Source organism: Solenopsis invicta, chromosome 7 (assembly GCF_016802725.1).
Source record: "Solenopsis invicta isolate M01_SB chromosome 7, UNIL_Sinv_3.0, whole genome shotgun sequence".
Taxonomy (NCBI): domain Eukaryota; kingdom Metazoa; phylum Arthropoda; class Insecta; order Hymenoptera; family Formicidae; genus Solenopsis; species Solenopsis invicta.
This window is the reverse complement of record NC_052670.1, coordinates 13,169,764-13,180,982: the sequence shown is the minus strand read 5'-3', so window position 1 is coordinate 13,180,982 and position 11,219 is coordinate 13,169,764. Positions and strand designations below refer to the sequence as shown.

Below are 11,219 nucleotides of genomic sequence, written 5' to 3'. Positions count from 1 at the left end.
ATAACTTTTAGATTTTTTGCTTTCTGATAATGTTTTCATAAATCAACATAATAAGATAATCATTTTTGATACATCTGTGTAAGTTTTATCATCTGCTCCAAAATTTTGAGAAACAATTTGGCTAACTTATCATCGAAGTACAGTAACAAGCCAAAACATATTATTTCGTAGCAATAGTGTTACTGGATCTTTAAAAGTTTTTACACATTACAGAATTTTTCTTTTATACTTTCCCTAATATAAAAATGCATAAACAATTATAAAATACATATTATATCTGCTTCATAGAAATAATGCTGCATTCACTCACATTTGTTGAAACGACAGATCTATCTTCGAAAGAGACACTGAAAAGTTGCATAGAATAGCAATGTATTATCTTCTTTTTTTTATTTAATAATATTTCTGAGTTCTTATAGATGGTATATAGAATCTCATTAAATATGCAATTACATTATTCTCGTTTTGAAGGGAAAGCGTAATATTATGAAGCAATATGAAAGTATACGGAAAACTTTCGAGACGAATATTCGATAAACTTATAATATATTGCGATGCAATATTTTCCATCTCTTATCCTGTTAAACCGAATGTGAACGGCTTTATTATTTATTACGCTTGTAAAGTTTTCTGCGCCACTAACAGTTGCAGTCACTTGGGGATAGTATTTTTAATATTTAATGTAGCATTGGACGAAATTGTCCGGTTTTTGAACCTGTATAGAGAGCATGCGCGACGGTTATTCTATGCTACATGTTGGGAAAGATGATTCTCTTCATGTTAGTTCTCAACATGGACATTACGAAATCTTTAGGTTACCGAGGTATTGATTTCATATATTTTATTAATTACGCACGATTTACATGTCTAATGGATGAATTAATTTAATCTTTCAAACCGTATCATGTATACAAATAATTTTATTTATTAAAAATTTGTTAGATTTCATGTGGGCAGTTGAATTTCATCGCTTAGCTATGGAAGTGATCGGCTTGTGGCCTAAAACTGGAAAATTTATTAGAAAAAGTTGGTCAGAAATTTGGGTCGGCATTATTTTCATTCTATTACTATTCATTTCTATTCCAATGATATGTACGGTTACACGTGTCTGGGGCGATATGGTACTTTTAACAGACAATTTACAGATCACATTACCTCTACTGACAATATTAGTAAAATACGTTATCATAAGATGCAAACGAACAGGTACGTTTTAAATTATTTGAAACAAAATATTTAGCAATATTTTATTAAACCATCAAACAGTTGATTCATTATAATGTACATATTGTTGATTATAATATTAAGATCATAAAATCATATATGGTTTACACTTATACATATATAGCAGTATATATTAAAATAAATTATGGAACGCATAGAATTCTTTTATTATTATATTTTGAAAGTTAATAAATAATATACCTGAAACTTTATCTAAATAGTTTAATATCTTAACAATGTTTATTATTTATTAATATTTATTATACATATATATATATATATATATATTTATTTATTTATATTTATTTATATTTTCAAGTCATCTTTGCAATTATAAATATGATGGCGGAAGATTGGATGGCGTTCAAGCACGATGCAGAGAGAAATGTAATGATAAGACAAGCACGATCTGCCCGATTAATTATGATTATTGGATATCATATGATTCTATTAGGGTTTTTCTCGGTAGTCCTTCCTCCTTATTTTGGCACGCAAATAATATACGCAACGAATTTAACGGATGGGAATAGGTTATTACCGTTAGAGAAGTTTCACTTCTACGATACAAATAAGAGTCCGCAGTATGAATTGACATTTTTCATCCATGCTCTAGCAATTTTGTTGTCAAGCATCATTTACATGTCTGTAGACATTTTTTTGATACTAATAATTCTTCACATTTGTGGTCAATTAGAAAACTTCAGATGCCAATTAGTTAGTTTGGTCTCGTGTGAACATTACAAATATAACAAAGTTCTGAATAATATTATAGCAACTCATTTGCGACTTATCAGGTATGAATTTTTATTACAAAAGTAAAATATTCAATAAAACAAGTTTAGAAATATCACTGCTAAAACTTCTTCCTACGAAGACTTTAAATTTTATATGTTATATTATTTTATTTTAATTGGATGTTAACATTAATCAAATGTGCAAAGGTAATGCCAATAAAGAGCCAACACCAGATATTCGCGTGTAACATATAATTTTATTATTCGATAAAAATTAACAATGTAGACAAATAATATAATTATTTTTTATGATGTTTATTGATATGATCTTTGTACATTTGATTTAGTTTTCTGAGCCCAATACTGTTACTTGTAAACATTAATGTTTAATGGATGTGAATAATACATTACATTAATACATTTAGAATATTTTGTACTATTTGCAAGTTTTCATTTAATATACACAATTAATTATGTTATCGTCACGTCTAAAAAATGCACTTCTCGAAACTAGTCAATAGTTTTGATTTACTTTTATTAATATTTCATGAGATAATATTATCAATATACATATACAGGGTTTCCGAAAATAGTTACTTGTGCCCTCGTGGATTGATAGAGCAAGTCAAACTGAGAAGAAAAGTCCTTTACCATTTTTCAATACTTACAATAGTTACCGAAACAAAAATTAGTAAAGTTCGGCGAATAAGCGCGTATTTTCCCTGTCTACCGCGCGCGAGGACCGCCCATCGGTCGCCAAGCCCTGCTGCCGAGGGGGGTGACCGACGGGTGGTCCCCGCGCGCGGTGGGCAGGGAAAATACGCGCTCATTCGCCGAACTTCACTAATTTTTGTTTCGGTAACTATTGTAAGTATTGAAAAATGGTAAAGGACTTTTCTTCTCAGTTTGACTTGCTCTATCAATCCACGAGGGCATAAGTAGCTATTTTTGGACACCCTGTATATGTATAAATATTTTTATTTTAAAGATGCAACTAAAATGTAGCAAATGACATTGAATTGATGTTATTTTATCTTAACTTCAGATACATACAAAATGTACTTAAAATATGGGAAAGAATCGTGTGAACGTACAATAACTCCTGTAATCATGATAAGTGAGGATTTACGTCACATAAGTTCGAAAAAATAGAATATATGAGTGAAAAGATAATTTACACTCAACCACTTTATTATATGCTTTATGTCATATCAGTATTATGATTTCAGTTGTTAGATATTAGTGTTATTATTGATAAAACCGTAGAGAGTTGTATCGATTTGTTGACGTTTAATTCTTTATGGTTTCGTTAATATTAACCTCAGTAATATTAACCTCAGTATATAGTTTATGTATACAGGATAAATATGTGCCACCAATGTGTAATATAGGCAACATAATGCACATCTAAAAATGAATTTATCCTGTTGTGATTTGTATGAAACTTGGTTTTCAATGATTTTTGGTGTTACTGAATCCGAATATAATATCAGAATTTTCTCAAATTCATTTATTCCACGCAAACACACGCACATGTGACATACTGTGTTCGCCATATTCAGCAGACATTTGGACATGAATTGCACTTCCTGACACTCCTTCCGCAGTCAAAAACCATATTACACTTCGCTGTTCTTCTTTCTCGACCTCCATAGTGATGACGGACGCACACACGACGCACTGACCTCACTTCGAGCAAGGTAGCTTTGTCTAACAAACAACGGAAAACATTCACGCCGTCTTTCCCTAATTCTCAATAGAGGGCATGTCCATAACACACCAAAAAGGGTTACCAACGTCCGCGTCATGCTCGTTATACAATCTGTTCCGTTTTCATTTGATTGACCCTAATATATTCGAATTCATTTCAAAACCTTAATATTAAAATCGTAACAGACATCTAAGAAACATTTATTATATACAGAAAAAATAAAATTTTCATTACACTATGAATGGGTTAATAGTAAAAAAACTGAAATCACAACGCAATACTAATATGATACAAAGAAACATAATATAGTAATCGCAAGTAAATTTTTCAAACTTCTGCGATGTAAATTCTGTGGTCTAAATACTGTAGTCACTCTACGACCTATGTCCAATCATGTTGCGTTTTTGAAACTTATCTGTTCATGTGTTTCTCACAAAAAACTTAGTTCTTTAAATACATATTTAACATATACTTTTTGAACATATTGCTTATAGGAACTTTTATTTTGATTTTGATGCCAGAAATTCACTATCAAAGTTGTCACTCTATTTTACGTTTCTAGATATATATAGTTTATTAGTATAAATATAAATATCCTTTTAAACATTTTTATTTTATTCCATAGATTTGCTGAAAATATTGAAAATACGTATTCTTTAATGATATTAATAATGATAATCTATTTTGGTATTGTATTTTGCTTAAACGGCTTTCTATTTACTGTTGTAAGTTCCAGCATTACAAATATAAAGTATACTTTAAAACATACACCTTCATCTTTTAAAAATTATACATTTTAGTTTATTACTGACAAAGAAATACAAAATGAAGTTGTTGCCACAAAGTTTTATTTTTCGTCACTTCTTCTCATTGCCTTATTGACGAATACACTTATTTATTGTGGTGCAGGAGAACTTGTAACCGAGCAAGTAGGTTATATAACGTATATATGTTGTAATCGCAATCAACACGATTACTATTGGATACTTTCCTCTATACAAATATTCTAATAATTTGTGTATTTTGTCACTATATAATTCTCATAAATATTGAAACATAATTGTAGTACAAATTTTCTTTGTCAGAGTTATTTTGTCATGTGTGTTTTGTCTAATTTGAAATCATATCCTTGAGAAGACTATTGAAAATTTATTTATTTTTAACATACTAGTACATACGTGGTTAATAAAAGATAAATCATTTATTAATTAAAATGCAAGTTTATTTAAGTTAAATGATCCTTGTGGTTTTATATATTTTTCTTCTATACAATAATCAATTAATTAATTAAACATATACATTAATTAAATCCCAGTTAATTCTTCTTAATATATTTGAAAATAATCACGTTTAAATAATATGGACATTAATATGTTCTTATAAACATATTTGTTAAGTGCAATGCAGTATATCGTGCAATGTGCAATCTTGAATGGTATAAATTGGAATCAAGAAAAGCAAGAAATCTTATTTTATTAATGATACGAGCCCATCATCCCTTTCGCATCACTGCAGGAAAAGTTATTCCATTAACAATGGCTACTTTTTGCAATGTAAGATCATTTAATATTTTTGTGTTTTAATTCCTTTGTAAAATAGTGTAGAATTTTGTAATATTTTTAGATGGAACCTGTTGCGATTGTGTTTGTGTGTGTGATTTTTAAAAGAAAATTTTATTCATTAATTGAATTACAAATATTAGATGTATAAATTAATTGCTTGCCTTTACATTTGGTGTCTTATAATTTTATTTTTAAATTAAATACTTTTTTTGCGTTCTTTTACTGTTTCCAAATATGGATCTTCATGTTTTTAAAACACTATGTCTTAATGAAGCAGACGACATAACTTCACAAAATAAAAATAAATATGATCGGCGTTTGAAAAGTAGCATTTAAAGTACTGCATTTTCTCATATTTTATTAAAAAAATATGTCTGATAAGTTAGCACCCCCATCACAAAAATTGAAACATTTATGCCAAAATTAAGTGCTTTTTATGTGCTTTCCAAAGATATATAAACAAATGTTCGACCTCAACATCTACGACTAAAAAATTGTCCTCAAAGTACGAATTTACAATACAAGAGTAAAGACCAGTAAAAACGCAGATATTAAATTGGTTATAGGCCAAGGATATTCTTTTATTTATGTGCTTTTGAAATATGCACGATGAGATTTTTGTGCACTTTATTCTTATACCGCGAACGTGGGTGCTCATTTCAGGGGCAGTTTTTCGGTCGAAAAAGATGAGTACAAAAATCTCCGTCGTGCATATTTCGCAAGCAGATAAATAAGAAAATATTTTGAGCCTTTAAACAATTTCATGATTGCTTTTTTACTGGCGTTTTACTCTTGTACCGGGAAGGTGGGATTCTCACTACAGGATCGGTTTTTCGATCAAGGGGATGAGCATAAAAATCTCGTCGTCCATACTTCAAAAACACATAAATAGTAGAATATCTTGGGCCTATGATCAATTTAATATCTGCATTTTTAATGGTACTTTATTCTTGTATCGCAAACGTGAATTCGTATTTTGGGGACGATTTTCTGGTCAAAGAAGTTGAATACGAACATTTATTTATATACCTTTAAAAAGCACATAAAAAACACTTAATTCTAGTGTATTAATTTTTGAATTTTATGAATTATTAATATGAGTGGTTTGACGTTAAGCTGGCATCCCCACCTTCAATCGTGATTTCCTGCTAAATCGCTCAAGCACAAAAATTGAAAAGAGGGTACATTAGTACATAAAAAACTTAATTTTGGCCATTTCGGTGCCGTTTCGATGGGGGTGCTAACTTAACAGACATACATTATCACTGAAATTTTTTATTTTTGTTTTCTAAATAACAATATAATTATTTTTAGGTATTAAAAACATCGTGTGGTTACATATCGTTTTTATTGACAAAACTTTAATTAGTTAAAGATCAGGATGGTATATTACTATATATATTATTTGTAAAAGAAATAGATTTTTACATTTAAATAACTACAGTTGTATTTAATATTTTTGTAGGAATAGTTTAATATTTTAATAGGAATAGAAAAATTTGTTTTGTCTATTAGTGTTTGCCGTTAAATTAAATTACTATAAATTTACTGCAGTACCTTCTAATGTAATGAGATTTTTACGATTTGTCTTAGGAATAGTTCGAGATTATACAGACTTTTGAATATTACGTTCAAGGAAAAATGATAAATCTATACTACAAAATTCTATCTTCAAAACATTTTCTTAATATTATCGGTAGTTATAATAAATACTATTATATGCCTTGATGGTTAAGGCATAGAACTGGACGCCTGTATGGAATGTAGGAAAATTCAGATTCAAATCTTAGCCGAGGTAACATTTTTCGCAATAAATATATGACTTTATAAACTGCATAATAGAAATTAGCAAGCAAATTGCAAAATGTAACAAAACATTTTATATTTTAGTATGTAATATAATAGATATTAATAAATCAGAAAATTATATAAAATTCTTCGAAATACTATGTTGTCCTGTGATTGGAACCATTTTGTAAGTAAATTGTAAGAAAAGATTTTTAAATGTGTATTTCTGTACATTACATTTTACGAAAAAACAATATAAAAAACAATTATAAAAAAAGTTTTTAAATAATATTAAATGTTTGTGGCTTCGAAGTTTGATGAAGAGTTCTTTCGAAAAAAATTACGAGTGTACAGGCGCTCGTGCTGTGTCTAATAATAAATAGGATATTTCAAATAAAAAATTCTTTAATTTTATATTGTATATAAGTGTATTTTTAGTTAAGCGTAGAAATTTTTTAAAACAATTTAAAAAAAATGACTCCATTTGAAAAAAAAGTTCGTTGTTTAATCATAAAAACCGTCAATTTTTAAGTTTTATCAAAAAATAAAACTAGGAATCCGATTTAATAAATCCGATAAAATTTTACGCTTAACTGAAGACAATTTTGTTATGAACATTCTCTCCAAAAATCACATCATTTGGATAAAAATCGACCGAGATATGCAAGCATCTAGCTACAAAATTGTAGTTTCAAAGAAAAATGTGTTTAAAATTTTCTCGATTATATTAAAATAAATGAATTCTCTAACATAACATTTTAAGGATATATTTTTAAGACTCCAAGAATTACAAAAGTGCAAAAAATTTGAATTCTTTAAACTCGCCTAAATGGAATGGCCATTTTATATCTGTTCCAATTTTAAGAAGAAACTTGAATTAATCGGATGCTTATATAATTTTGGAGATATAAAACACATTAAATATCTTGTTGGGAGAATGTTAAATTTATAAAAGCTATTACATCTTATAAAATTTCAGTTCAATATTCATTAAAATACTTTATAAAAAAACGAGTGTATAATATACATTGATAATAATATACACTGATAAAATACATAACTTGCTTAATTAATAAATATAATGTTATATTTTCATTCGTGTTATAACGATGGACAAATTTAGAAAATAGAGTTGAATGATCCGTACACAATGCAAGTAATATTATTTTCTCCATACAGCACACTTTATCAGAAAAATGTCTCAAGGGTGCATGCATTAGAATGCATGAGCGCGTTTCGAACGTCCCATATATGTCCCTAGCACATCTGTTGTTTCTTCATCCACAATATTTCTTTGTCTTGTGCTCAGTACATGATCTCATCAAAAATGAAATAACGTTGTACTTCGTTCCGAAGTAACGTATACGTACTGAAGTAAAGTCTGAAATAAACTTTTCACACAAATTCTGCAAATTTATGATACACTGCGTTGCGATATTTTCTATCTCCCTTGTTACACCATACGTAAATGAGTTTCATAACTTATTGTACGCGCGTAAAGTTTCTTGACGATACGAGTGGCAATCAACTCGGCATAGCATTCTTAATATTTAATGAGGCGTTTGGGGAGGGTACCGAGTTTCTACTTCTCTATGAAAAGCATGTGAGCTTATTTTACATTTCATGGTAAGAAGAACGAGACAGTTTTTTTTACGTTCTCATGGATACTAAGGAGTTTTTAGGTTATAAGGGTAATTGAGTATCATATTTTTTGTTCATAGATGTTCTTTGGGTCTAATAAATTATTATATATTAAATTATAATAAATAAATTATTATAATTTTGTTTTCATATTATTCTCGAATTATTACTGCATTTTATTATAATTCATTTTCTAAGTCTATATATGATTCTTTGTAATTATTTTATAAAAATCTCTTATTAGATTTCGAGTGGGCAATTGAAATACATCGTTTAGGTTTGAAATTTCTAGGCTTGTGGCCTAAAAATGAAGTCGCTATAAAGAGTTTGTGGTCAAAACTGCATGCAAGCATTATTTTAATTTTATTAATATTTGTTTCTAATGTTCCGATGATAAATGCGGCTATGCAATCTTGGGACAATATGGTAACTGTAATAGATATTTTACGTATAACATTATCAGTGACTACAGCATCAATAAAATATATCATCATGAGATGGAAACAAACAGGTGTGTCAAAATTACTAAAAATAAAATATTTTACATTGTATTCCGTTAAATTTTAATTCATTACAGTTGATTTATCTTTGCAAATATTCTATATTAAAATTTCAATATTACATTTTCAACATTTATATGGTTCACTTATTGCTAGACATATAGTACATTATCATTATAATACGCTTATAAATATTTTATTATTATGACATTTTAACAATATAATATTGTTTATATTTTTAAGTTCTCTTATCAATTGTAAATATGATGGCGGAAGATTGGATAGCGTTTAAGTTGGATGCAGAGAGAGCTGTAATGATAAAACAAGCACGAGTTGCTCGATTAAGCATGGTTGTTTGTTATGTTATCACCATAATCGCATGTCTAACGATAACTGTTCCTACTTATTTTGGCATTCAAGTACTAAACCTAATGAATGTTACGGGTCGATGCAAATTGTTACCACTACAGACGTATAACTTCTACAATGTAGATAAGAGTCCGCAGTTTGAGTTAACATTTTTTCTTCATGTTATAACGATCTTTGTAGCAGGTTTTGTTTACGTGATTGTAGATATTTTCTTATTATTATTAGTTCTTCATATTTGCGGCCAATTAGAGAACTTTAGATATCGACTAGTTAGTTTAGTCTCATGCGAGAATTTTAACAAAGCATTAAACAATATTGTGACATCCCATTTACGTCTTATCAGGTATTTTATTTTAATAAAAAATAATTATATAAATATTTTTATAATTTTTCTTTTGACACAATCTAAACATTAAAAAAATTAATTTGTACATATTTATAATGTTTTTATATAGTTTAATTTTTTAATATTTTTATACTATAGATTTATCGACAAAATTGAAAATATATATTATTTAATGATGTTGTTAATGGTACTTTATCTTGCAATAATAATTTGTTTAAACACCTTTCTATTTACTATTGTAAGTAAAGCATACATATAAAATTATTTTAATGCATACGTTCGCTTCTACATTTACTTCTATTTTATATGTTCTAGTTACTTCATGAAAGAAAAGTAAATGGCGCTGTTGTTGCTCAAATATTTTATTTGATATTTTTTCTGCTTGTTACATTGACAGGTACTTTTTTATATTGTGGTGCGGGAGAGCTTATAATGGAACAAGTAAGTTGCGTAATAATACACAAATATAAATAAATACAAGCAATGTAAATGTAGTATATTTATATTTTGGAAAAATAATTTTCCTAAATTAGAATATGTTTGACAATTGAAAAGTCTTTGTTTAGTTATGTTATCATTTGTTGTCAAATTTTATATTTTATTGATAAAATAAACAAATATTGACAATTTGTTTTATTATATTGTACATGCTTATATGTTCATAATAGTTTTCGTAACAACATTAGTTAAAATAACTTCATTAGAATTAAATAAACTACCTACAAATTTTTTTTTTTACGAAGGATAAAAGATCAATTAAATTTCTTGAATTCTAACACTTTTCAATAGAAATTATTCACATTGAAATGACATAGACATTAATGTGTTTTCATATATGTATTTCTCAAGTGCAATGAACTATATCGTGCCTTGAGTGAACTTGAATGCTACAAACTAGAAGCAAGACAAGCAAGAAATCTTATTTTACTAATGATACGAGCCTACAACCCTTGTTGCATCACTGCAGGAAAGATTATTCCATTAACATTGACTACTTTTTGGAGTGTAAGATTATTTAAAATTTCTATTTTGTTTTAATCTAATTGCTTCTTTATAAGAATATAAAATTTCTCTATTTTAATGCAATTTGTTCACGTGTAAGTAGTTACTTTTCAAATCATCATATCACTATAAAAAGTTCTTATCATATGAGGCAAATAAGCATAGTAATGAATTTATTTTGATAGCTGATCCAACAGTTACCGTAACATCTTGTTATTGAATTTTATTTTACTATTAATTATGCATATGTAATGTAAAAATATGTTTTCTATAGAAATAATTTCTTAATAAAAACGTCACTGCGTATTTATATGATAACCCCGATGTCAAGAGGTATCTTCT

The 11,219-nt window shown here is 28.0% G+C and overlaps 2 protein-coding genes across 3 annotated transcripts; both read left to right on the top strand.

Annotated features, from left to right (window-relative positions):
* Nucleotides 1-7,416, top strand: LOC113002994 (odorant receptor 43a-like). 2 transcript variants are annotated; one of them, XM_039451833.1, is made up of 9 exons: nt 1-823; nt 943-1,206; nt 1,544-2,018; nt 4,295-4,394; nt 4,470-4,598; nt 5,067-5,222; nt 6,546-6,615; nt 6,825-7,026; nt 7,122-7,416. In XM_039451833.1, exons 1-7 carry the CDS (start codon nt 754-756, stop codon nt 6,594-6,596), a joined length of 1,245 nt encoding a protein of 414 aa, XP_039307767.1. In that variant the 5' UTR covers nt 1-753; the 3' UTR covers nt 6,597-6,615; nt 6,825-7,026; nt 7,122-7,416. The 2 variants fall into 2 exon arrangements, with proteins under 2 accessions (XP_039307767.1, XP_039307766.1); XM_039451832.1 differs by having other exon boundaries at nt 6,546-7,026.
* A 1,415-nt stretch (nt 7,417-8,831) lies between these two features.
* On the top strand, nt 8,832-10,471 carry LOC120358249. The gene is made up of 2 exons (XM_039451875.1): nt 8,832-9,171; nt 9,404-10,471. The coding sequence occupies exons 1-2, from the start codon at nt 9,051-9,053 to the stop codon at nt 9,943-9,945; spliced, it is 663 nt and encodes a 220-aa protein (XP_039307809.1). The 5' UTR covers nt 8,832-9,050; the 3' UTR covers nt 9,946-10,471.
* The last annotated feature ends 748 nt before the right edge of the window (nt 10,472-11,219 follow it).